The sequence below is a fragment of the Falco naumanni genome, chromosome 16, assembly GCF_017639655.2.
Source record: "Falco naumanni isolate bFalNau1 chromosome 16, bFalNau1.pat, whole genome shotgun sequence".
In the NCBI taxonomy this organism is placed as follows: domain Eukaryota; kingdom Metazoa; phylum Chordata; class Aves; order Falconiformes; family Falconidae; genus Falco; species Falco naumanni.
In genome coordinates this window covers 1,414,376-1,439,831 of record NC_054069.1, presented here as the reverse complement: position 1 = coordinate 1,439,831, position 25,456 = coordinate 1,414,376, and the positions used below count along the sequence as shown (strand labels likewise).

General features: G+C 59.4%; 3 protein-coding genes across 3 annotated transcripts; 1 reads left to right on the top strand and 2 right to left on the bottom strand.

The window, feature by feature from the left end:
• Positions 1-345: 345 nt before the first annotated feature.
• TMPRSS4 (transmembrane serine protease 4) lies at positions 346-9,106 on the bottom strand. The gene is made up of 12 exons (XM_040616332.1): positions 8,958-9,106; positions 5,153-5,183; positions 4,957-5,070; positions 4,666-4,818; positions 4,429-4,558; positions 3,029-3,130; positions 2,862-2,902; positions 2,145-2,304; positions 1,718-1,884; positions 1,406-1,501; positions 1,085-1,224; positions 346-912 (listed from the first exon to the last, which is right to left on the bottom strand). Exons 1-12 carry the CDS (start codon positions 8,964-8,966, stop codon positions 346-348), a joined length of 1,710 nt encoding a protein of 569 aa, XP_040472266.1. The 5' UTR covers positions 8,967-9,106.
• A 4,985-nt stretch (positions 9,107-14,091) lies between these two features.
• SMIM35 (small integral membrane protein 35) lies at positions 14,092-16,304 on the top strand. The gene is made up of 4 exons (XM_040616331.1): positions 14,092-14,112; positions 14,885-15,026; positions 15,334-15,367; positions 15,554-16,304. The coding sequence occupies exons 1-4, from the start codon at positions 14,092-14,094 to the stop codon at positions 15,651-15,653; spliced, it is 297 nt and encodes a 98-aa protein (XP_040472265.1). The 3' UTR covers positions 15,654-16,304.
• A 3,053-nt stretch (positions 16,305-19,357) lies between these two features.
• Positions 19,358-25,451, bottom strand: IL10RA (interleukin 10 receptor subunit alpha). Its single transcript, XM_040616306.1, has 7 exons — positions 23,043-25,451; positions 21,989-22,109; positions 21,687-21,865; positions 21,228-21,394; positions 20,751-20,901; positions 20,447-20,571; positions 19,358-20,325 (listed from the first exon to the last, which is right to left on the bottom strand). Exons 1-7 carry the CDS (start codon positions 23,104-23,106, stop codon positions 19,360-19,362), a joined length of 1,773 nt encoding a protein of 590 aa, XP_040472240.1. The 5' UTR covers positions 23,107-25,451; the 3' UTR covers positions 19,358-19,359.
• Positions 25,452-25,456: the final 5 nt, after the last annotated feature.

Below are 25,456 nucleotides of genomic sequence, written 5' to 3'. Positions count from 1 at the left end.
CGCAGGGTATTGCAAAACGTACCCCTGCAAGCAAGCGGGACAAAGCCTTCAAGAGGCTGCATGAAAAAACAAATACTTTCTTTTAATGCGGATAGTCTACAGCACAAACATAAATTCTCTCTGTATAACAGTAGTAAGCAAACAGCAGCTTAGCCCCACAGGAGCCTTCCTGCCACAGCAGGGTCAGCACAGGGCAATAAATTAATTTTTCTCCGGAAGGGAGCTTGAGCCGGTCAGATTCTTTCACGGTATCAGTGGCCATCACTCCGAGCTGCCCTTTGCCTCCTTGGCTGACCTCTGGCACGCTAAATCACAGCCTGCCGGCCAGGGTTTGGGATGCACCGCTCACCTTCTGTGCCTTGAGATCCATTTCCCAGCTGCTGCCAGAGCCGAGACAGCCAGGCGCGTAGGGATGGGGAGGGAGGCTTGGGGAGGCACGAAGGACCTGTCCCGGCAGGTCTCAGAGCTCCGACTGGAAGGAGAGAATGGAAGAGAAGAAATTGCAAGAAATTTGAAAGGGCAGCCAAAAGGAAGATGCAAGCACTTTCTTCCTTGTGCTCGGGAACAGTTTGTTCGCACGAGCTGGCTCAGCTCCCGCACAGAAGGGGGCTGGCTGCCCGCAGCCCTGCAGCCACGCTGCATGCCACCGGCGTGGTTCCCCTCTGTGCAAAGCCACCGAGGGGGCCCTAACCCTTCCCCACCGTCCCCAGGAAACCTGCAGGATAGCACAGCCCTGCATGCTGCTGCAGCGATGGCACTGACCCTCCGGACACCGTAGATCCAGTTGAGGTAGGCGCGGACGCTGGTGTAGACGCCGGGTATGCTGGGGGTCCCACAGCCCTGGCCCCAGCTGACGATGCCCACCACCTGCCAGTGCTTGCCTGAGTACAGCAGGGGCCCGCCGCTGTCCCCCTGCAAAGGACAAAACGTCCGAGCCGGGGCTGAGGACCACCCCCGGCCCCCAGCACGGTGCTCACATCCGCAGCTCACAGCCGTTTCCCAGGACAGCTCTTCCCTGAAGGGGCTATTTCATTAACGGGTGCAAAGCAACCCACCCCCTCTTTCTGGACCAGGCACCCCCCACCTGGCAGGTGTCCACCCCGCCTTGGGGCAGGCCGGCACACAGCATCTTCTCGGTGACCTCCCCGTGGTAGGCAGCCCGGTTGCAGCTCTCCTTGTCGATGAGTCCCACCTCTGCCTGCTGCAGGGTCTCCGACAGCTTGCCTGTGCAAAACATGGCCACTTACTGGGGTCCCCAGTAGCCCTGGGTGAGGAGGGAGCCTATCGGTGTCCCACCTCCTGCGCATGATGCTGGGGGGTCTCTGTCCTCACCCCGGGCGGGCGGGGGGTCTCTGTCCTCACCCCGGAGGCAGCCCCCTGTTCGCCCCCATGCTGTCCCACTCACCGTGCTCCTGCGTGTAGCCCCAGCCTATCACCCACAGGGGGGTGCCTGGCGCCAGCTCCTCATCGAAATAGGGCAGACAGATGGGCTTGCTGCTCTCTGGGAGGGAGAGGTGAGGTGCAGATGTCTGGGGGGGCTTGCAGGAAAGGTGCCCCTGCCCAGACTGGTCAGGGGCGCATCCCTGCTGTGCTTTTGGCAAGGCACCGCTCAGGCATGGGCCCCGCTGTGCCACCTGGGGCACTGCTGTCCTAGCCAGCTTCTTAGTGCCACCAGAAGACATTCAGGACTTGCTCCAAGGTGTGTGCCACGTCTCACCTGAGACACGCAGGGGATACTGCAGCTTCACGAGGGCAATGTCACCGTCCTTGGGAGATGTGGGTGTCACCTCAGCTAGGAAGACTTTCTCCACAGCAAGGGTGGCAGCACCAGAGAGGAGATCAGAGCCAGCCTTCACGCGCCAGCTCTGGATGACGGGGTTGTTCCTGTGCACAGACATCGTTATTGCTCCCCTCGTTTCCCTCCGCGACTCTGCTGCGGGGACAGGCAGCAAAGCCCTGCCTACACACTGCCCTGCTCCGCAGCAGTCAGCTGCGTCGGACCAAGGGGCACAAAGCCCTGTGCAGACATGGGACATTTAAACAACACGTGGCTGAAACCCAGAGGGACTCAAGCTGGAGTCGAGGGCCACGCGTGACCAGCCCTGGCTGAGGGGCGCGCTGCAGCGGGGAGGTCGCTGACTCACTTGAAGCAGTGCGCTGCCGTCAGGACCCAGCTGGGGTCGATGATGCTGCCCCCGCAGATGTGCTCCTTTCTGTACTGCAAGCTGACCTGCCACGGCCAAGCCTCGATGGCTGCCGGGCTCCCACCCAGCACGCGTGGCGTCCTTACGCTCTCCCCGCAGTCTTCTGCCAGGCGGAGCAGTGACAAAGGAACACGTCAGCTGTGGCGGCGGGGAGAGGAAGAGCACCCGCGCTGCCCTCCATCCTCGGGGGTGAGCAGGGATGGAGGCTCCCATGCCTCCCAGGGTGGGGAGTGTGGCCCACCCCCTCCCCGTGACACTGCCTGTCACCCCTTTGTGGGCCACTTGGAACACTCCCTTTCGCTCCCTGCACATCATCCCCAGGCGATGGGTTCATCCATTCCCTGCCTTTCCCAGCCCACCAGGCGGATTAGTTTTATCAGGGTAATTCATTAGCAAAAGTAAACCTATCCTGGCAGCTGGTTAAGCCTCTCTTAGGTGTTTCATTTCTGAGAGGTTTATACTGGCTTAACAAGGAGGTTAGCAGTAATTAAATCTGACTTTTCTTGGGCAAACGGTGTGGGAGCTGCGGAGGGCCAGGGCTTGGGCCAGAGCCAGGCTCTCGCAGCTGCAGCACAGCACCCGGTGCCATGCCAGGAACGAGGGCCTGGAGCAGCACCCTGTGTGCCCGCGAGGGGTAAACGGCATCGTGATACTTACTGGAACAAAAGAGCGAAACAACCGATCCAGAGAGGCATTTCCTGCAAGAGGGAGGAAAAGGGCTGGATTCAGCAGAGAAGATGCTCCGGCTCCGTGGCCAGGCATGGCAGGGTCCCGTGCAGGGCGAGGGGCACGGCAGCCACCTCCTGCACAGCCCCAGCACTCACCTGCCCGGCTCGGGCACCTGCAGGCTGCCATTGCTCAGCACGACCTCTCGGGCAGGCAGGGGTTGCCCTGCACCTGCCTGCACCGCCCCAAACGTCGGGGTGCTGAAAGACATGGGGGGGCACGGGTCAGCAAGCACACCCTGAGGTCCCAGGCACGCTACCAGCAGGACACAAGTGCTGGGAGAGGACAGGCACTGGTGCCGGAGCATCTCTGGGAGCCTGGAAACTCAGTGGGTTTGGCTCAAAGTGGCATCACCCAGTTCCAGAGCTGTACAAATAGGTCCTAAATGTTTGCCCATGGCCCCAAGAAAGAGCTGCTGAGACAGGGAGGGAGCAGGAGCTGGAGAAGGGAATGTGGACCCTGCACCAGTGAGCAAAAGACCCCATAGAAAAAGGAGGTTCCTTGAGACAGGGACACAGGGATGCTGAAAGAGGGAAGTGCCACAGCCCTGAAGGGCCCAGGGCAGGATGGGGGGACTGGCCACTGAGCTCAGGAGCAGGGATGGGAGAAGGAAGGGAGACTACTCCCTGCTGTTCGGGGAGGTGCCTCCCAGGGGACCTCGGGGGGGGTCCCTGCTGTTGTGACATTTGGAGCTGTGCTCAAAGTCTCAATCCCTGACTTCTTAGCAAATACCATCTTGGGCTCAGTCTGGGCTCCTAGAGGAGCCTGAACATCAGAACCCACCTTCTCCCTAGCATACCCCCAACTTAACGCCAGCTCTCCCTTAATGCAGGGCTGATACCGAACGCACAGGGCTAGCAAGCTATTTCCCCAAATCTCAGCTTTAACCAGCTGAATGCAGCTCTCCAAACTCACCACTAGCTCAGGGCAGCACACCAGGCAGACACAGGTGGGTGACATGAAGCTCCATCACAGTTAGAGGGACCCAACCCTGCCCACAGCTGTGCAGCACCCACCCCCTGGCCGGCTGCTGCTCTCCTGGGGCTTTAAAAGGGGAGCACAGTGCCCTGTGCCCCTCTTTGGGTGGGCTCCATCGGCAGTGGGAGCCTGGGCTGAGGAACCCAGTCTGAGCTCTGCGCCTGCTCCAGCGAGGTGAGTGCACGCTGCTGGGAGCTGCAGGGCATCCCTGCTGCGTGGGTGACTGTGGAGGGTGTGTGTGTGAGGTGAGGAGCAGGGCAGGGTGCCCGTGGGCTGGGGACAAGAGCAAGGGGCAGCGGGTGTAGTACGGTGCTGACGTGGCCAGCTGCCAGGGCTTCTAGAGTGAAGCCCAGCCAGCTCCTGGGGACGCAGAGTGCTCTGCGTGGTGGGGATGGATTGAAACCATTAGTGCGGAGCTTTAAGTGCTTTGTAAGTAAGCAGAGCCCTGCTCAAGGAGAACTTTTGTGGGAGAGGGATAGATAAAGCAGGCGAGAGGGGTGTGGAGAGAGCAGCCATGTACCTCCTGTAGCCCATTTGCTCACAGGCTGCTTTTGCCAGTACCAGGCTGAAGTGGTCGTGACAGGCACAGGACCAGGCTCCTGTGTTTCTGTTAAGCACCTGCAGGATGGATCTGTCTTTGGAGACACGGGCTGGAGGCAGACACAAAGTCAGCTCTGTCACAGGTGGCTTTAGCAGGCAGAGGCTTGCCACAGCAGCCCAGCCCCTCCAGAGCTCTAGCAAGGTGTCCTGGACTCACCCTCAGCTGGTGGTCCCTCAGGAACCCACTGGGGACAGTTGGCCTCATCCTCGCCCTCCAGACAGTCCACCTGCCCATCACACACCTGCTGCAGTGGCACCAGCTTCAGAGGCGACTTGCAGAAGAAGTAGTGGTAGTCCAGGTAAATCTTGACTAGAGGGAAAGGGGGAAGCTCAGCACCGAGCTCACACTGCTGGGCAGGCTTGGTGAGAGGGTGGCAGAGCCAGCCCTGGCTCCTGAGATGTGGCTTGCAAAAGGAGGGGGGAGAGGAGACCAGAGCAGGAGCCGTACCCAGGAAGCCAACTGCAACCAGGCAGGCGAGGCTGAGCACCACTGCCAGGACGAGGATGCCGATCCGCTTGAAGGACTCCAGCACCACGGAGGTTTTGCGTCTTGTGCTGGGACCTACAACACAGGGGAGCGTGGCCCTGCATTGCCAAGCCCAACCTGGCAGCATCTGCACCCCCAGCTCCCATAGGTATATTACCTCTGCCGTTCAGCTGCTCAGTGGCTAAATCCTGCAAACCAGAGGGGAAAACCAGTTACTGAGCTGAAACTTCAGGCAAAAAGCCATTGTCAAGTGGGAAGGGTCTGTAGCAGCGTGGCTAGTTGGCCCTGCGGTAATTCCTGTGCCAAGTGCACGGTGAACATGACCAACCAGCCTGGGGAGGGCAGCCCAGCGAAGGTGGAGGGTCAGCCAAGCCTGGGCAGGCACAGAGGGGCTGCAGTGTCTTGCTTGAGGCCCACCAGGAGGATTAGCAGGGAAATGGCCCCAACCTACATCTGAGGTTGCTTTAGAGCTGTTGGGAATGGAGACGGCAGTAGTTGGGGGGTGGCATGTCCTGTGACAGCACTTGGCTCTGCTGTCACCTGGGGTCACCGACTATGGAGTTCCTGTGAATGCCTCCTGTGCAATTTCAGTAATTGGCTATTAATGCTATGGAGTTACTGTCATTCATGCACCAGAGGCTTATAAAGTCATAGGCATCATGCAAGAGGCACTTTCTGATGTGCCACGAAACCCTGAGTCAAAATACATGCGCCTGCAGGGCTGTGGCACCCGGACATGTCACAACAGGGGTTGTGTTCCTCGGCTGCCCTTAGCACAGGGTCAGAAACCGAGTGGCACAGCCCGAGCCCTCCCCCGCACGCTGCGGGAGCCAGCGGAGAAACCAGCCCAGCCTGTGGGAACAAGGGCTCTCAGGGTGGGGAGGGAGGGCTGTGCTGCTGCTAGGACACGCAGTAAACACAGCCCTGGCAGCAGCCAGCGCTGGAGCAAGTGATGAATAAGGCATTGATCCCATTTGACCTCTTCAGCTTTATTTGCCTGTAATATCTTTTCATATGGGAGATGCCCAACTGCAGTAGGAATGGACCCGTGAGCTGCAGCAGCCAGCCATTGCCCCCATCCTTGGTGTCTGGGCTGATGCTGAGCAAAGCTCAGAGCCTCTCTGAGGGGCCTTCAGGTGGGCACCGCACAGTTCTGTTGCCCTGGTTTGCAGCCATGCATGTGCTGTGCTGTTGGGCTGCTCCCTGGCATCTTGTGGTTTGAGAATGTACTCCCGCTCCGCTGCCGAGGCTGCAGAAAGCAGCACGCTCACTTTTCCCTTGAACGCCTTTCCAGCCCCACGAGTGAGCTCTTTTCCTTAGCTGTTACTTCTGGACACTACCACAACAGGTAAGATTAACTTCGTTGCGGAGCCTGCACCCAGCATGAACAGAGGTAAGGAAAATTAAAACCACCGCAATAAATGCACAGATCCAGGAGCACAATTCAGGAGAGTTTGGGGTTTGGAAGCCTTTGCTCTGTTGGCTGCTGAGCCTCAGGAGCTGCGCACTGTTCTCTGGGCAGCAGAGGGATGGAGATGATGGCGTTTGCTGTCTCAGATGGCAACAGGGGACCCTGTGCCATCCCAGGGCTCGGAGGTTGGGGCTTTGAAGAACCAAGAATGGTGCAGTGAGACTGGGGACACGGTCTGGCTGTAATGGGGCCGTGTTCCAGCCCGCAGTGGGTTGGAGGGAGTGGTGGAGCCCTTCCTCTCTGGGTCACTGTGTTTGGGTGTGCTGAGCCATGCACAAAGACTCTACCAGCAGGATTTTGCAGGCAAGTGCCAAGCGATTATTTGTGGGTTAATGCAAAGATAGCTTGGATTTAATGTGCTGCTAGCTCAGCTGTCACTGCCCCTCGCCCAGCCGGGATCTGTCACTTCCCCATCGCAGCCCCACTGCATGGCTTGGGCTGCCGGTTTTGGCTGCTCCCCAGGCTGGGAACAAGAAGTGACCTGTGCAGGGCAGGACCGGTTCCTGCCTGGTGCTGGCAGGGCTGTGGGCATGTGGCTGTGCCCCAGCGCGCAGCCGTCCAGCAGTGCCGGGGCCTTTCTCCAAACGGCAGGGCTCGCCCGGCACCGATGCCGAGCTTGGGCAAGTCGCGGCAAGCACCCAGCCCCTGATGGGCTCTGCACAGCCCCTCAAGTCTTTTTGGCTCCTGTAAAGACACTGCGGTGCTACCAGGGATCCCGGGGGTGGTAGGGAGTCAGGGACCTGCGGGCAGCAGGAGGGCAGGGTGGGAAGCAGAGCGTGTCTCCCAGACCTCCCACCTTGGCTGCTTATCTGCTGCGCTCGGTGCCTGTAGGAGCCTTGGGAGTTTTGTAACGCCTGCTCAGCTTGCTCCCTGCTACGTCCTCCGGTGCAGCCGAGGGCACGTGGGGCTGGTCCTTCCTCATGCTGACCTCTTGTGTCACCGTGGGCCTGGGCCAGGCATGGCCCGGATAATGGGATGCTAACGGTTCCCTCTGGGAACGGTCCCAGCCAGGATGGCTCCTCCAGACTGCACGGCACGGCTGGAGCGCTGTGGCCGAGGGGCCCCGCAGTGCACAGCTGCCCCTGCCTGCCCGCAGGCTGCCTGTGCTTGTGCCCATCACGTCGTGTGGTATCGGGCTTCTTCCCGACAGCCCTGTGCAGGTCTGGTGCAGACACAAGTGGGGCTGATGCTGTGATGCCGGCCACCTTCCCACCTAGAGAAGGTATTGCCCACTGTCGATTTGGTTTTTTTTGCATTTTGTTCAGCTCGTGAACTTCCTCTGTTTCAAACCGATTCATAGCTTGGTGCTGCCTCTCCATGACCGCCCACTTGCTCTCAAAACCACTCTACAAGCACGAGCTGCACTGGTTAACTCAAAGCAAGGCGCGATCTGTGCCAGCTCCTGCATGGAGTGGGAGCACATGATTTCCTGGAGAACTCAAGGCTACAGTAACTAATGGAGCTCCCTTGCCCTGTTCTCTGGAAGCACATTAATGCCTCTATAGCCAGTCCACTCCAGCTGTGCAAATGCCAGTCCATGACCCACGGTCTCCTGGTGACCTTCTGCACCTCTGCCATGGGAGCAGGCTTGGCCAGCTGGGGTGCAGCTGGGCTTGTGCCGTTTGCCCCCCACAGCGTGTGGCTGAAAGGTGCTGTGGTGCACTGAGTAGCTGTGCCAGCTGCTCCTGCGTGGGGAAAGGTGGGATATTCTGGCCAGCTTCAAAGGGTGCAGGGTGCTCGGATCCAGGGCTAAATCCTTGGCTGCAGGGGCTTTAACCCATGGGTGCATATAGCTGTCACTGCTGTGCAAGGGGGTGAGTTTCCCACCCTGGAGGGGTTGACGGCCTGGGGTGCTGCTGGTGGAGGGTTTTACGGTGCCCAGGCTGTACGTGGCTGCACTCCATTAAGGAAGCCTTTTCCTCCTAGGACTGCATGCCAAGGCTGGGGCTTGGTGGCCATGGTTTTGCTTGCAAAAGGTGCCGTAGGAAGCCAAGCAGAGCGTGTCCCTCCTGCTGAGCAGAGGGACCAGCAGTCCCGTGGCAGGAGTGTGCTGGGGGGCAGGGGGGCCAGGCTCTTGCCAAGGCATTGCCTTCTCAGGACTGGGGGATAGGACGCCCCAGAAGGGCACATTCCCCTTGGCAAGCAGGCTTGTGAGACGTGCTGCCTTACCTGTCTGCTTCCCGGTCTGGGAGAGGGCCAAGGCAAGCCACAGAGAAATGTGGGAGCGAGAGCTCATGGGGAGAGCCAAGCGCCACATCCGACAGCCACGGTGGGGAGTTGAGAGAGACAAGTAAAATCATTCCATGCCTGGATGCTGCGGGAAGCTGGGGCCAAGCTGCAGCACCTCTTTTGAGCCTGGGCTGCCTCATCACCAGTAAACTGCTCCTGGCAGACCTGGGCTGCAAGCACAGCCAGCTGCGGGGTGCCGGCCGCCAGCTCCTGGGGCTGGGGGCTGATGCACAGGGAGGGGGTGAAGCTGTCAGTAACTTACCATATTCATCCAGCTCTGACGCGGTCTTCTGCCTGCAGAAACCCAGCAGATATCCTCCAGTGTGGGAGACAGGGGGGCTGTGGATACCCCGATGCCCAGGGAACCCTGGGCTGGCAATGCTCCCCCCGCCCCGTGCCTGTGCTGCTCTGCCCGCGCTGTGCTAGCACTGGGGCAGGACCGCCCGAGCACTCCTTAAAACCCGCAACAGGAGTTGTGAAACAGGAATTATGATTTGTATTGTAATATAACACCGGTCTATCAGCAGCACCATTACCCGCAACAATCTGAGCATCTGCCACTGGAGGGTGACTCACCTGCAGAGCTGCTGTCACAAAATAGCTTATCGGGAGTGAACTGACTGACAGAGCAGGATGCCCCGCTCCTCTCCTGGTGATAAGAGGAACCGCGGCCATCCCGCTCTTTGTCCGTCTCTTCCGCGTTGCAACGGATTGTTTTTAAACAGAGGTTTTAGTAGGTGGAGGAGGAAAGGAGAGGAGAGTTTATGCGTGAGGTTACCGGGCCATTTTCCGCTCCTGTCTCTCAGGTCACTCCGTCTGTGTGTCCCCATCAGTCCCAGGCCACGGCTGGCAGGAAAGTTTGAAGGAAAGCGAGCAGGTGCCTGTGGCAGGTTACCTCTGGGATCACCGTGCAGGCTGGGGGCACAGGTGGGTGTCTGGCTGCGCGGGAGCAGCTGCTGTCCTGGGCAGGCTGTATGGAGTCGCTGCTCCCAGGGGTGCCCCGGCAAGCTGGGCAGGGCAGAGGGCTGGAGCGTGGCCCCTCCAGACTCCCTTACTCACCCGCTGGGACCCTCTTTCTCCCTGGCTTTTGTCCCTGCTGTGGTACAGCAGCGCTGAGTGATGCTGACTGCCAGTTCCTGTGCCACTGGGATGCTCCTGGGCTGTTCATGGTGATTTACAGAGGCCTGCTATCCATCTGGGTCAGTGGACTTGGTGCTGAGGCTGGGTCCGCAAGTGGGAGACTGCAGTGCAAGCTCAGGGATGGCCATGCCCCTCTCCTGCAAACCTCTGTCCCTTTGCAGAGCAACTGACCTGGCTTGGCTGAGCTTGTTGCACAAGATGGGGCTGGGAGAGGGGCTCTCACAGCCCCCAGCCCTGTTTCAGGGACATGCTGTCCCATAGGCAGGTGCTGAGGCTGCTCCCGGCGCTGTGCACGTCTGATGCAAAGCTGGGTTGCATGTCCAGGAACGATCGCTCTGGGATGAAGAGCGGCTTGCTTTAGCCTGCCGCGGGCAGCACTGGGCAGGATGGGCGTTTAGGCTTAGGTGTGCAGGAGCTACTTGCTCCGGCTGGGCAAAGGCCGGTGCAGGGAGGGGGCTGGGGTCATGGAGGCTGCAGTCGGCCCCCTGGCTGGCAAGCCTGGCCTTGGCAGACTCATGCTGGAAGCGGTGGGTGTGCAGGATTTGCTGAGCAGCTAATTACTGTCTCCTCCTTTTGTAATCAAGCTTTCCCAACGGACGGGGTGAGCTGCTGCTGCCAGGCGTGTGCACTGTACCAGTGGGGAGGCTGTGGAGCATCCCGGACCTGCAGCTCCTCGGCCAGGCACCTGTGCCAGCTCGCCCCTGCCGCAGCCCCCCTGGGACTCTGCCTGGACCAGGGATCCTGTTATCCCCCCTGGGACTCTGCCTGGACCAGGGATCCTGACATCTGCGTGTGGCTCTGCAGGTAAGGGACACTTTGCCCATGCTCACTCGTGAGGATCTAGCCCCCAGGAGGATCAGCAGACTGCGATCTCAGCTCCTGCCCATATGGTCCATGCAGTTCCTAGAGATTATGGGATGGAGAATGGGCAGTGGCAGCCAGCAGGGTCAGCCACATGCTTTGTACAGGAGGTTGCCCTGCTCTACAGCGGGAGCTTTCAGCTTGCAAACTGGTGTGAGGGGCTGCGTGCCACAGCGGGGAGCTGGGCTCAGAGCTTGCATGCCACAGTGGGTCCTGGCTGGGGCAGCACAGGCGAATGCACCCGATGCAGCGTGAACTGCAGCGTGGTGGAGCGAGCTCTCCTGTCCAGTCTGGGCATGCCTGTCCCTTGACAGGGAACAACCTGCGGCTTAAGAGTAAAAGCAGCTCAAGAGATGGGTGCTGCCCGGCCAGCAGGGATCAGGCTTCGGGGCAAACTCAGTCTCATGCATCCAGCACCACCTGCACAGCTGCAGCCTTGTGCCGTGCCACAGAGACCCCCCTCAAGGCATGGGCAGTCTTCTCAGCACACCCCAGTGCAGCCCCGCACACCCCATGGCCTGGCCCCCTGTCGTGGAAGGGAGGGCCGCCCGGCAGCACCCGCAGAGTGGAAGGTGGCACAGTGAGGAGCTGCTCTTCCTCCTTTGAGGTTAAGGGAAGGCTTTGAGGAAGCAGTTGAGGTTTGCAGATGTTATGTCACAGCTCTTTATGCCTTCGGGGGTTTGCTTCCTGGAGTGCGGCTGCGTTTCCAGCCTGTCACCCTTCTCTGGCCTCTTGCAGGCAGAGTCCTGGCATGATGCAGGTTTCCGGGCTCCCTGGTTCCGTCTGGGGTCAGGCAGAGGTCAGGCAGGTCTGTCCCAGCGCTCTGCACAGCCACCAGCATCCCTGAGTTGCATGGGCACACACCGTGTCCCATTCTGCTGCCGGGTGAGGAGCAGTCCCAGCCTCTCTGTCCGAGCTGGGCACTGCCAGCAGCTCGGGGTCTGCCATGTGCATCATCCCCTCTGCATCCCGCTGCCTCTGCTCCCCCGCCAGCATCCCCATGGAACCCAGGCATCACCCCTGGGTCTTGATGCTGAAATGCTGGCTCCCGGGGAGGGCTGCTCGGGGTCTTGGCCTCTGCCCTGACCACCCTGTGCCACTTGCATTGTCAGAGGCTGTGCCTGGCAAAGCGTGCCAGGCGGGGAGGGATTTTGCCCCTGGCTGCCCAGTTTCCAAGCTGTTAATGTTATCTCTGCTTGTTACCTTCTACCTGCAGCCACGGGAGACTGTTTCCCCCTCTTTCGGCACGCAGGCAGTGATTGCTGCCTAACCCTGTGGCTCAGGGCTTTGAGAAGATGATCACATACAGCCGTAAGTGCATCACACCAGGAGGTGTCTGTGACTGGGGGCAGCTGGTGGGGGGTGCCCTGTCACCCTGGGGTCCTACCCTCTCTGCGGATGCTGTCACACTGCACAGGGCCATAACCTTTGCAGGCGTCCCCAGATGCCCAAGCCCCCATCTATGTGGGACCCTGCTCCCCTCCTGGCTGCTGCTCTTTGCTCTTTGCTTTGTGTTGGAGGACACAGCCACTCCAGCACCTTGCCAGGACTGGACACCCCTGTTGTCCAGGGCATCCCCGCCCCTCGGGCTCCCAGTGCTACCAGTTCAGCCTCTGCCAAGCTGCCTGTCCCTGCCAGCAGCAGGAGGGCAGAGCTGCCTGCATGGGCAGGCTTCATGCCCACCCCAAGCAGGCTGGGATGCTGGGCTGGGCACAGCCGTCCCAGGCTGGGGCACTGTCCGTCGCGTGAGGAGTGATGTCTGCTGGAGCACCTCTGCTTTCTCCCCTGGGAACCAGTTGAACCGGTGGGCCAGGAGCAGTGCCCAGCCTCGCAGCAGCACAGACGGTGAGGTGGCTGTGTCACCGGGAGAGGAGGGGACGGGCAGGACGTGCCAGGCTCCAACACTCACAGGGGCTCTGCTACAGCAGCTCCCAGCCTAGCTGAGCCCTGAGCAGCTCCTGTGGCATGGTGCTGGGAGATGGACCCCCGGGCAGGTGAGTAGGTGGCCTTTTTCTCCCCTTACGGAGCAGAGGTGGGGCTGTTTTATGGCACGGGCAATGGCTTGGTAACCTTCCCTTTCGCCTTTGCCGTCTGCAGCCCTGGGGCTCGGGGCTTGACTGCTGGTGTGGTTCTTCGAGCAGTGCTGCTTGGAGGCATCTCGCTGGGATGTGAGGATGCCTGCGCCTCCCACGCACCGCACGGGCCAGGGGCTGGGCATGCAGCCATCGTCATCCCACCAGTGGTAGGCGTGGGGAGAGGGCAGTTTCGGCAGCCGGCTGATTCAGGGATGCTATTGCACCACGCTCCTGTCCCGCAGCTCCTGCTGCATGAGTCACTCCTGCAGCAGACTCCCTGACCTCACCCACACCAGCCGGTGCCGGAGCCTGGGATCCCAGGGCTCCCAGTTCGCCCCTGGCCCAGCAGAGGCAGGGTGCATTGGCTGTACATGTATCCTGGCCGCACGGGCCCAGCAGAAGGGAAGGGCAGGCTGGTCCTGCTCATCTGCTGTGCAGCTTGGGAGCTGGTGGCACGATGCTCTGCGGCTCCCCGGGTGTTGGCCAGATACCATCAGGTAGAGCAAGTGCTGTGGGTTGCAGGAAGACCTGAGACCTTGCTCACTATGTAAACACTGTGACCACAGGGGAAATGTTCTCATTCCGCTGGCATCTGTCTAAATTTAGCTGCTGTTAGGTCATCCTTTTCCGCTGCCGCCTCACTCCTGAGGCTGCAAGGCACAGCACCCCGTCTCTGTGCCAGGTGATCGCCCCCAGCCCCCTGTATGAGCAGGGGAGTGCTGTGGGGCTGCCCACACTCCAGGGCAGTGGCCAAACCCTGGCACAGCAGCCCCCAGAGCTGTGCCCACCACCATTCCCTGCCCCATGTTTTGCTAATGGGCTGCACTGGGACCGACTGGGTAGCTTACTGGTCAGGAGGGTGGTGTGGAGCAGTGTGGATGTGTGAGAGTCTGTGCTGCCAGTGAGACAGGCTCATGCTGGAGCCTGCTGTGACAGAAGAGAAGGGTCCAGGATGGCGTTTGTGCAGGGGCTTGGGAGAGCAGGAGCTGGTCGCAGCTGGAGAGAGGTGTGACAGCAGCCTGGTGCTTTCTCTGTGCAGCATGCAACCTGTTGTCAGCAGAGGAACTGGCTGTGCTATGTCTGGGCACCTTGGTGTTCCCTTGGCAATGCCAGGAACGTTCGCTGGTGCTGGGCTTTGCCAGGTCCTGCGGTGGGGGTGGGAGGGATGGAGGGGGTGCAGAGCTCCCACAGGGGTCCTGCATGGCCCCATCATCATCCCATCCCATCCCTGCGCTGGCAGCAGGAGTTTGCTCGCCCTGACAAATGCATCCTCTAGAGGGAACTGCCTGTCCAGAAATGGGTCTGCACGGCTGCGCAGGGATGGCTGTGGGACAAACCAGGGTATGGCCACTGTCACAGAGCTGTGGCACCTTGCTGCTCTTCTGGCTCTTTGCTCAGTGCTGCCAGGGCAAGGTGCATCAGAGCTGCAGGACACCCCAGCTGTGGGAGGGAACAGCAAGTGTCTCCTCAGTCCCAGCACTGTTCTGCTACCTCCCTGCTCTGCCTGCGCTTTTGCTGCCAAAATTATAGCCAAATTGCATGGTTAAACCCTGCTGGTGGCCAGCAGCTCCCTGTGCAGCTGAGGAAAGGTGATTCAGCCCAGAAGAGTGTGCATGGGACCAGGAGTGGGGATACAGGCATCATCAGGGTGGGCAGTTGCCCAACCCCAGCACAATGTGATGGGCCCTGGGCATGGCCAAAAGCTGCCTGGGGTCTGGGAGAGCTCCCAGCAAGGCCAGGAGTGGGAATAGCGGGGGATCCTGTTTACAGGGAATGGGGGCTCCTGTTTACACCCATTCCCCTAGTGTTTAGGCTGAGGGGCAGCAAGTTGCCCACACTCCCTTCTGGGTTCCTTTCCCAGGCCACCATCCTGCCTGCCAGCTCACCTGGGGACAGCAGAGGTGGTGGCTGCGTGACCAAGATCAGTCTCCAGCGTGGGGCTTTGGGGTTAGCAAAAATCTCCATGCCACAGTGCTCAACAGCATCATGGAGCGCAGTCCCTCCATGCCATAGGGACAGCACAGGCTAGAGGGTCGTATCCCACCCCCACAGCTGTCCTGTCCCTCCCAGGAGCTGATCCGAACCCCAGTCTCCGGGCGGTGTGTGTTGGTAGAGCCCCTTCTCCCTCTGCTTTACAGAGCAAGAGCCCATCAACGTGCTCGGGATTGTCTTGGGTGTCGGGCTGGCCTTGCTGATCCTGGTGCTTTTTGGCTACACCTTGGTCCGGTGGTACAAGAGGAGCCAGTGCTGGCACCGTGAGTAGGGGCAGAGCTGGGGACAGGCAGCAGCAGGGAGGGCTCAGAAGAAAAGGGCTGCAGTGCTCAGGATGTGGGAAGCACGCCTGCCACTTGCTGGTTCCCCTGGGCTGGGGAAACCTGCGTGCACAGTGGCTTCGGGGCAAGCTGGGGGCATGCGGAGGCCGAGGAGGGGGATGCACAGTGATGCCCTGGTGCGGCTGGCTGTCCCGCTGGCTGTCCTGCTCATTGCCACGTCACTGTAGCAAAGCAAAGGTGAGTCCGTGGCACTGTGTGGCTCTGACACTGCTCCTTCCTACCCCCCCAGGGCCTGACTTCGTCTTCAACCTCTACCACACCCGGTGAGTGAGGGGCCTGGGGTGGGCTGGGTGCTCCCCTCACACAGCACTGAGGTGTCGCCAACCTTTGCCAGTCCCAAATCAGCTGAGCTCTGCTGTTTGCAGGTGCTGCCTCCCCAGGACAGGTGCCCTGAGGGGGGCTGGGGGAGGAGGGCAGGCAGCTCACTGACACTTATGCCTTCCCTGCAGTGGGCTGGGGTCGGTGGAGCTGGTGCCACCGTTCAGCATCAGCGGCTCGCTGAGCGGGGCTGGGAGCAGCTATGTGCCTTTCCGCAACAGGGGGCCTTGAGGCAGGAGCCAGGCTGGTGTGCAGGTAGGACATCACCCTGCTTCTCCCTGCCTGGTGGTGGGTGAGGGGATCCCCGGCTGTGTACCTCCCCCAGGACAACCCATGCAGGTGCCCCGCAATGCCCAGGAGCAGCTGGTGTGTGGGGTGGCTGTAGCACTGGGTGCCTCTGCGGGGAGTCCAGGTGCTGGGTGAGGGTGCTGTGCCCCGGAGGCTCCATGCCTCTTTGTAGCCCCTGGTCATTGCAGCTTTCCCTGGGATAGTCCTAAGGCTTTTCCTGCAAAAGTCGGTGGGGCATCAGGGGCTTTCCCTGGGCTCTGGTTTTGTTCCCCCCATGCAGGTTTTGGTTTCCATTTCCTTCCCCACGATCCTCAGCCTGGGGCTGGGCATGCAGCTGGGGCGAAGGCAGCTCAGGGCTGGGGCTGGAGCCCACGTGCCCCCTGCACCGCTTCCCCTTTCTGCCTTACATCCCCCTTCCAGCAGCAACAGAAAGAGCAACCAAAATCAGCTAGGGGGGAAGTCCTCTGTTCTTGCTTCTTTAAAAAACCAGCTGCTACATAGGCTGGATTTCTACCGAAACTGTAACAAGGAGGTTTCAGTTTTTGAAGAGCTTCTCCATCTGCTCCCTGCAGCTGCATTTCTCTTGCTGCTCCCCATCCCCCTCCCCCAGCCCTGGCCATGGGCATGGCTGGAGGGTGCCTGAGGCCAGGTGCCATCCCTGTGCTGGTGCAGCCTCCCCTTGCTTGGGATGGAGGAAGAGGGTTCTGCCTTATCCCAGGCTTCCTCAGCATGAACCCTGGAGAGAAAAGCCACCTTCCCCAGGGCTCAGAGACACCCCAGCCCTTGCCACCAGCCAGCTGCATGCCCAGGAGACCTTGGGCCAGGCTGCTGGTGAGCAGGGCAGTGGGAGTGTGGGGAGCCACAGAACTGGATGGCTGGTTTTGTGCAATAGGGGAAAACGCCATAAGGAAATGAGACTGCTTCTCAGACTTCCCTTCTCAGTCGAGTATCTGGACCAATGTGGAAATTTGTCCTTCACACCGATAGTGTAAGGAAACATCTCAGAAAGCCCCTGTGGTCTTTGTCATGGCTTTCTCATGCCAGCCACCTTCAACCTCGGCAAAGCAAGTGGCTGTGGAAGTGCCTGAAGCACGAGACCAGCCCTGACAAAATTGCTGTGGCCCTTGGGGAGGGACCCACGCACACACACTAAGTGGGGGCAGACCAGGCATGGGGCTTTGGGACTGTTTCTTTGCAAACTGTTTTCTCAGAAGGAAAACAAAAAGGGACTCAGGAGACCACACGACTCTGTATGGGGAAACCGGTGAGGATGGAGTGGAGAGCTCCAGTCTGCACCCCAGCTTGCAAGGGGGCTGGGGGCTGGCCACAAGCCTCCCGGCTTCTCCTTCCCTGTGCCCCCCCCCACTGCTCCATGCAGGGTTTGTGCAGTGCTGGGGGCTCCGTTGCCTTGTTGTTGGAAATGTTGGAAACCTCTGCATAGGCTGGTGCTGGGGGAGGAAAGGTGTTTGCAGGGTGCAGCCCCTTGCTGGGGGTGCAGTGTTCCCCGCTGCGAAGAGGAGCAGGAAGAGGAGAGCCACTTGCAAGAGGAGTGGGAGCTGAATGTCCTCTGTGTGTTAGGCTGTGACTTAATTCAGGAAAATATGAGCATCTGGGATTTCCATAGAGTCGGAGGGACTGTACATACTCTCAGCTACCAAAGCCAAAGCGTGTGGTCTGTGGTTTTCTGGCAAACTCATCTGGGTTTCGTTGAAAGGAGAAGCCTGGCTGCTCATGAAGGGGGAGGGAAACGCTGCCTCTGTCAGCCTTGGGTGCTGCTGCTGGATGCTGCCGGCTGGAGCTTTCCACAGTGAGCAGGAACCAGCAGCACCCAGCACTGCACGGGATCCGGCCACACAGCTTGACGTCATGAGCATTGAAAAGAAAAAAAAGTTACGCTTAATTTTGGTGACTCCATTTTCCAGAGGAAGTTGAAAAAAAGAAAGAAAAAAAAAAAACAACACACCAACTCCCAAAATACCCTGAGGTAGAAGAGCTGGTGGAAATGGAAGGGCAGGAGGACGCACATGGACGGCATCGGTGGTGTCACTGCAGCGGGGCACCCACCATGGCCAGCAGCCAGCCCCCCCTCCATGAGATGCAAGTATCTTCAGTGCAAGTATCTTCAGTGCAAGTAGTGTAACGTCAGGTGTAACACGGAAATGTAGCAATGCGTCAACAACCTTTCTCCTGACTGCAGCGATTCTTGTTTTCACCTGAAAAACAGTACTTCCCCGAGCTGGGTTTCCACTAGCAGTTTTAATGGGACTATCCCACCGTGAAGGTTCTTGGAAACTAAGTGACTCTTGGAAAAACTCCAAGTGACCTGGCAGCAGTGAAATGTAGCCCACGGTAAGTTGCTCCCATCTCATGCGTATTTCCATTCTGACAGAAACTATCCCCCTGCCCTCCAGTTTCAACTTGTTCCGCTCTGCCCTGGAGCTGCTCCTGTCCCTCACTGGTGCGGGATGTGCTCCGTGCCCAGTGCGCCCCTGTGAAATCACCCTAAGCTGCCCAGCTCCTTTTCCCTGCTGCTCCTCCAGTGCCTGCATCCACGACGCAACACCTGCCTGGGACAAACACCCTGATCCTCAGATGAGTGTGAAACTCTCAGTGGGCTGGCTTTGTTCTTTTTTTTCCAGTTGTAATGTGGGAATGCTCTTCCCTGTATGAGGCAAAGGCACATTGCCCTTTGCTGCAAGGAAAAGTCCGTACCTGAAAACGGAAAGCACGGCTTGACCTTGGAGGAGGATGTACAGATGAACAGACCAAATAAATAACACCACATCCTTTCTGTATTTACAAATTAACATCCTTTCTGTAATTACAGATTAAATAGAATAAATAATGTCTGTATGCAATAGTGGCAAAACGTGGACCATAGTGTGAGTAGGGCTGCCCTGGCTCGTGCTGGGCTCATACGGCAGTTGCTGCATGCATCCTGCACCCTGCCAGAGCTAGCCAGTGCTCTGGCTCTCTGCCAGAGGATGCTGAAGGGTGTCTGTAGGGTCAGGAAAGTCCCTCGCTCCCTCTGAGTGAGGCCAGCCAGGGTGGGAGCTCCATGCTCCCAGCAGCAGGATGGCTGACGTCAGGCTGCTCTTCACTTCTGGTATCTGTTGTGAAAGGTTTACGTGGCGTCAGCTGGAGGAGCCTGACGTCAGCTGGAGGAGCGTGGTCTCTCGCCTATGGAATAGGGAAACAGGGAGGCAAAGCACAGCACTGGCACTGGCCCCAAACCCAGGGGCTGCGTGCCCTGTGCTGCGTTGCTGGGGAGGACAGGCAAGGCAGGATTGCCCTTTGGAAACATCCTGGTGTGTATCCTTGGGCTTGGTTGGAGGAGGTGGGGACAAGCCCCTCCAGCACAGCCCATCCCTGTGTCTCATCAGTTTTATGCTGGGGACTGGCTGGAGGAAGGTGCAGGGTGCACTGGGGGCTGGCCACAGTGGTGCCAGGGCCAAAGCAGCCCCTGAAGGAGCTAAACTGGTGCTTCTTGGGTGAGTCTTGGACAGGGCACCGCTCAATTTGATGCATTAACATTCAGAGGGTGGTGGTAGCTTATCGGAGGAGCTGCTCCCTGTGGGCAGTGGCTAGAAGAGGTAGTTGGGTCAGCACGGCAGGCTGGCAGGCGCCCACTGCCCAGCACGGGGTCAGCTCACAGGCGGCTGTCCTTGCTGTCCCCGTTGAGCAGGCTCAGGGGATTCATCTGCAGCGTGAGCCACTGGTTGGTGCTGAGGCTGGAGATGAGGGGCAGCGTCCCCAGGAGGTCGGTGTTGATGATGCTTGGGTCCAAGGGAGCTTTCAGGAGCTCAGGGCTGGCTTTGGAGACTAAGGGAGCACCTGGATCCCCATAGCTCAGCAGAGTGGGGACTTGGGGCCCCACCTGGCTGGAAAAGTCCCAGGCAGTGGGCTCCTGAGGGGGCCCCCGTGGAGCAAGGTCCTGCACGTGGCTGCGAGGAATCCCGGCGGTGGACTGCTTCAAATATCCTTTGGCTACAGCCAGCTCGGAGCACTCTACATCCAGCACAATGTCAGCACTGCCTGGGCCCTGTGGGGGTCCTGCACAGCTGGAGAAGGGCACCCACTTGGCTGGGTCCTGCTGTGGCTCCACTGTGCCCATGGACCGCTGCAGGTATCCAAGGAACTCCACGTCTTGCTGGCTGTCCTGGCCGGCGGCAGGGGAGAGGCTGAGCTCCCTGGCACTGGCATTCCCGCTGCCGGAGGGGCACGCGGGGCCGGGGCAGGTGCTCTCTAAGCCCACGCCGCTGTCGTCAGCTGTGGGCAGCTGCTGCTTGTAGCCCTGGGGCTCGGGGCCTGAGGAGCAGCTCAGTTTGAAGGAGGAGGCATGCAGGCAAATGCCACTGTCGGTGCTGGTGTAGCTGCTGTCTCCACTGCCCATGGACCTCAGCCCCAGCAGGCGCATCCGATCCTCGGGCCACGCTGGAAGCCTCCAGCCATTCTCCAGGGGCAACTGGGCTCTGCCAGTGCTGCCATCGGGGCCACTGTCCTGCTGGGGCTCCTTCTGGCACAGGAATAGCTGCTGCACAGGGTCTGTGTCCGGGCTGCCAGAGGATGAGGAATCCTGTTCCACCCACAGCGAGCTCTGCTTTATGAAAGATTTCTGGGAGGGAAAGAAAAGAGGGGAGTGAGCTGTGCTTCATCCCTGCTTGTTGTCTGCCTCTCCCAGCAGCTACCCAAGCTCATGCCAGGCACAAAGGGTGCTGTGTGCCCAGCTGCCTTACCAGGACGGACGGTGGCCTCATGGGTTTCTTTATGTAGGTGCACACCAGTAGAGCCCCCAGGAGACCCAAGAGCAACAGGGTGATGAAGGAGGAGCTGACGATGCTCAGGAGAAGCTCCGCACTCCCTGCAAGAAAGGACGTGCCCAGGTGAGGGGGGAAAGACAGAGTCCTCAGCACACATAGCACAGAGCCCCTGCAAGCAGGGGTACAGAGCACTGCCCTGGTGCAGACCCCCAGGGCCAGGAGGCTGAGGAGGGTCTGCATCCTGCAAGAGCCCCCCTTCCCTGGCTCCACCACCACTTACTGTCTCTCTTGCTGATGGTGACGCACTGCTCGTTGGTGCGCGTGGTGCGGGTGTGCCGGCTGGCCACGTCGGGCTCCACGCTGACGCAGTACTCCATGTCCCAGAAGAGGTTGCTGATGTTGAACTCCGGGGTGGTCTCCACCAACTCGTACTGCAATGAGCAGAGCACAGGCTGGTACCTGAGAGCCCCAGGCTCCCGTGGGAATGCTGGGCCCCATGCTTTCCTCCCTCCTCCTCCTCCACTGTCCCCTGGGGAAAGTCCCTAAGGTCCTTAGCCATACAGCTGGCAGCAGCTAAACCCAAAATCCCACCAAGATTTGGGGAAGCTACTGCAATAAAACACACAGAGAAATCTTCCTGCGATGTTGTGGCTGTGAGAAGGCTCAGGATCGAGACTGTGCTTTACACTTGTTTTTCAACTTGAGTGGCACCGCATGTGACAGACAGGGACAGCACAGGACCCACAACTCATCTCACCGTCCGATTGTCCTGCGCCCTCCTGACGTACACCCGGTATCGCTTCATGTGCTTCTGTATGTCGTCGTATTTCACGGTGAGGTTCCCTGCCTTGAGAAGCAGCTGCAGCTGCACGTAGATGGTGTTGCCCTTCACAGAGAGGCTCTGGCCTGACAGGCGCAGGCTGGCTGGAAACAAGTCAGATGGAAGAACACGTTAGGATTTTCTCCTATTTGCAGCCCTAGGAGCCTTTGCAGTGCTGGACTGAGCTGTGACTGTTCCTTCACAGCTGGTGCCACCTGCCCTGGGTTTGTCCCATCCCATCCTGCAGCCCAGCTGCCCTCCAGGGAGGTACGAAGAGAGAGACATCCCTGCTCCCATCTGTCCCAAAGTTCCTCCCAAGCAGTCTGGCACCCTGACCTCTGCCATCCTCAAAGCCTCCTGCCCCAGCCGCAGGGTGGAGGCAGACGCCCGACCTACCTTCTTGTGGGGAGAAAGCATTGGTCCTTTGCCACGGGGACGTGCGGTTTCCCAACACAGCCCTGACCCGTGCGTAGTAGCGCAGGGCAGGATCCAGGGTGTAGCGCGTGAGGTCACAGGAGTGCCCTGAGATCTTCATGCAGTCTGGGACGGCTGTCCAGGAGAAATTCCTGCCATAGCTGCAGGGAGAAGCACCTGGGGTGAGATGCGGGCAGATGCCAGGGACTTGGTTGTCACCGCTGTTGGTGTCAGATCCCCGGGGCAGGGACTGAACCCCTTTGCACCCCCATCACTGTACTCACACTTTGTGCTCCACTTCATAGCGGATGTCACTGGGGTTGTTGTGTCCTGGCTCCCACCGCAGCAAGTGATGCGCTATCTCTGCAGCAAAGCGCACGCGTGTGGGGCTCCCCAGCCTCTCACCTGCAGGACCGAAGGTGAGCGTTAGGCGAGGCTGCACGGCACCCGGTCCCACCAGTGCCGACAGGAGCCGGGCGTGTGATTACCTCCTTCATGACTTGCCTGGAGCTTGACCCCCTGTGTTCAGCAGTGACCACCCACACACCCAAAAAGCATGAGGATTTGCCTGGCCTGTCCAACTTCCAATTTTAGCATTTGCTCATCCCTCTCCCTTCCTCTTTCTTCTGGAAAGAGCCCAGCCAACAGGATCTCGGTGCTTTTCGGGCCCAAGGAAGGAGCCTGCTGTATTTCCATCCCTGCCTGCCCCTGCTATCTGCTAGCAGCTCTGTTTGGATTCAGCTTTTCTGTTTTGCTTATCTGCTATCTAGAAGAAAAACTTTTTCACACCTTCTGCCTCAATTTCGGTATTGTCACCTCGCAGCAAAGCACCACTCGATAACATCTGTCACCCTTTCTGCCTTGGTTTCCTCAGCAGCTGACAAGCACCAAGCCATGCTGTGCTGTTGCCTGGGGACGACGGCTGTCAGCAGAGCACCACGCTAGCGACTGGGGCATTTCACCGCAAAACAAGGCGCCGTGGCCCACACACTGGTGGAGAAAAGCCAGGCTGATGCCTGAGGAATTACAGGGTCTTTAGGCTCCTAACCAGCAAAGAAAAGTGAGCAGGGAGCCCTGGCTCCATCCTGCTCTGAGCAGGCAGGAGCTGGTGGGCACCACCAGCCTAAGCGCTGGCCAAGCAAAGGTGTCCAAGGTGCAGCTCCCAACAGCAGCAGCTCTGTGCGCGGTCTGCCCTGCCTGCCTTCCCCCGAACCGGTCCCCAGCCCGGTGCTGGGATCTCGGGGGCGGGGGAGCGGAGCAGCCTGCTGGGAGCCGTGGGGCTCAGGCACAGCGAGCGGGGAGCTGGAGCCCAGCGCGGTGTGGGCAAGCGAGACTCACCATCTGTCTGCGAGGCGAGGAGCAGTGCCACGCATAGTGCCAGGGCTGCGGCAGAGGGGGCCATGCTGGCTCAGCATCCTCCACGGGCGCGGGGCTGGGTGAGCAGGATGCCGAGCTCTGCTCTGGCAGGCGGCCGAACGCTTGTTTTTCCCCTGGAGGCTGGCTCAGTGACGTCTCGGAGGCGTTAGCGCAGCGGGACGAAAGTAGCTGTGTGGTGACTTCCACTTTTCTTTGCTGTCCCCCCACTCACCCACAGCTAATGTCTCAGCCCAGGCTGGGCATTTCCTACAAGCAGCCTTAAAGGAGAAGCTGTGGGGGCTTTTCTCAACAAAACTGTACACCGCTGAGAAAGGGCAAGTAGGAGTAAATCATGTGTCTGCCCTTGCTGTTTCATTATCAAATGAGGTGTTAAAAGCACCACACGGGGTGAGCGTTAGCACCTAGAGTGACCTATCACAGGGATTTTACTGAGCACAGCACCCACCCAGCATCGTCTCCTTGGGTGATGTCCTGCCCTGCCAAAGCCAGCCAGGTCATCGCCAGCCCTGGGGAGCCCTGGTGCCACAGGAGGGGGTTCTTGCTTTCCCTTCCTTTGGGCTCAGCCTGTACTCTCCTTCTTCAGCCTGCAATTGGCCTTTCCCCATTTCTGGGACTGACAATCTCTGCGCTATTAAGTGTCCTGCAAACTCCTACGCGTGTGGGTGGCATCGCAAGCTCTGAAGTCGGGTGCGGCGGAGGGGGCTGTAAGCTGTCCTGGGGGCTCTGTCAGCTGGACCTGGGGCCCCAGCACGGCTGTGATGCATGTGGCTCTGGCCCCACGGTGATGTCCTGCCTGTCTGGTGATGCTGGCCTCAGGTGCTGGGACCTGAATTGCCACTGAGCAAGCGGACTGCAAGTCCTCTGCTTTGCCTTTTGGCAGGCGGAATGACAACAGAGCTTGCTTGAGGGTTTTCCTAGGGCCTGTGCAAACCCAGGGGCCCTCATGTGATGGAGAGTGCTTTGTCTCAAGAAAAGGAATTTCCCACCAGGAATTAATGGAAAAGACACAGATAAAAAGCACAAGAGAAACCAAAAGTGCTCTGGACAGCCTCAGAAAGCTTCAGAGCAGTCCCTGGCTTGGCAGGCATAGAGGCGCAGGACCTCAGGTCCCTTTACCACGGCAGAGTGGCTCCTTAAAGAGCCACCTTAAATGCCTGAAGTAGTAGATTTCTGCTTTTTTCCCTGACTGAACAGATTCCATCCCCCGACTCATCCTTCCTGCCAGAGCCTGAACTCGCAGCCTTGCCAGAACACCAGCAAATCTGTCAGCTGCGGGGAGCATCCAGCAGCGCTGCTGAGCCAGGAGGCAGGACCTTGGGGACAGTGGCATGCCTGGCTCTCATGGCACCTAGGGACAGGCAGGCTTCAGCTCTGCTCTGCCAGGGCCATGGGGGATACGGGCATGGGGTGTTGATGCTGGGTACCCAGCAGCAGAGAGAGGCTCTCCCTCGCTGACAGCCATAGGGATGGGCAGGGGAGGATGGCTCCAGCAGCAGATCCCCTCCCTGGCTTCCCTCTGGCTTGGCTTTATTCTCCCTTCTTTAGGAGACCAGCTGATGTCCTGTCACTCTGCTATTACCTTATGAGTAAGATGTGGCAGCCACTGAGTTTAGGAGTCCTGAGATGAAGCACAGCCCATCCCACACAAAGCCACAGCTTGTGTTTTATGTAAAGATGTGAAAATCAAAAGCAACGGGACCAAAAATGAGGAAGGAGGGAGCTCTGTGGAAAAGACACCACAGGGCTGGTCCTTTGGGTGAGACAGTTCAGAGGCTTGGCAGAAACGGCTGGCAATTTAGGGGAAAATGGAACAGGCTGAGGAGAAATGACAGCTCTGCTAAATGCTCAGATCGTGGCAGCTGAGTCGCTGCACAGGTGCAGGCACTGCCAGGTGCCACTGGAGGAGCTGGTGCTGGGGCAGGGCGGTGGTGTCCCCTCATGCTGCCCGTTCCGCATCTCATGGTGCAAATGCTGCCCAGCATTCCTGTCTTGTCAGTGCTTTCCCCTCATCCTCTGTGAAACACCACTTAGCATCCTTGAGGCTGCAGAATTCATGTCTCCATGCTACCTCTGCTTCTGCCAGCCCTGCTGTCAGGGGCCCTGAGGAGGGAGCCACTGACTCGCAGGGAAAGGAGGGCAGACCCGTCCCCCAGCCCAGGGCAGGTGGGCACAGCATCCTCTGCCCAGCACTCAGCCCTGTCCTGTGGCCATGTGCTGCGCTGAGACACCCCCAAGCCCCTGCAGCCCCGGCACAGGCAGGGGATGCAGCAATAACCACAGACAAACTTTGCATCAGGCGTTGCTGACCAGCCAAACACCACATTAAAACCAAAGCATCACAGAGAAGAGTAGCCCTGCATTTTCAGTGTCAGCAG

Bases quoted from the DNA above. Each gene is read 5' to 3' on its own strand.
- SMIM35 (XM_040616331.1), top strand. From the start codon at position 14,092: ATGGCTGTGGGACAAACCAGG. The intron at 15,027-15,333 runs GTGAGTAGGGGC...CTACCCCCCCAG, and splicing joins GAGGAGCCAGTGCTGGCACC to GGCCTGACTTCGTCTTCAAC. The intron at 15,368-15,553 runs GTGAGTGAGGGG...CCTTCCCTGCAG, and splicing joins TTCAACCTCTACCACACCCG to TGGGCTGGGGTCGGTGGAGC.
- IL10RA (XM_040616306.1), bottom strand. From the start codon at position 23,106: ATGGCCCCCTCTGCCGCAGCCCTGGCACTATGCGTGGCACTGCTCCTC. The intron at 21,866-21,988 runs GTGAGTACAGTG...TTCTCCCTGCAG, and splicing joins TATGAAGTGGAGCACAAAGT to CTATGGCAGGAATTTCTCCT. The intron at 20,326-20,446 runs GTAAGGCAGCTG...TTTCCCTCCCAG, and splicing joins TGAGGCCACCGTCCGTCCTG to AAATCTTTCATAAAGCAGAG.
- TMPRSS4 (XM_040616332.1), bottom strand. The intron at 3,131-4,428 runs GTACATGGCTGC...CATGTCTTTCAG, and splicing joins GAGCAAATGGGCTACAGGAG to CACCCCGACGTTTGGGGCGG. The intron at 1,225-1,405 runs GTGAGTGGGACA...TGTTTTGCACAG, and splicing joins GGGCTACACGCAGGAGCACG to GCAAGCTGTCGGAGACCCTG.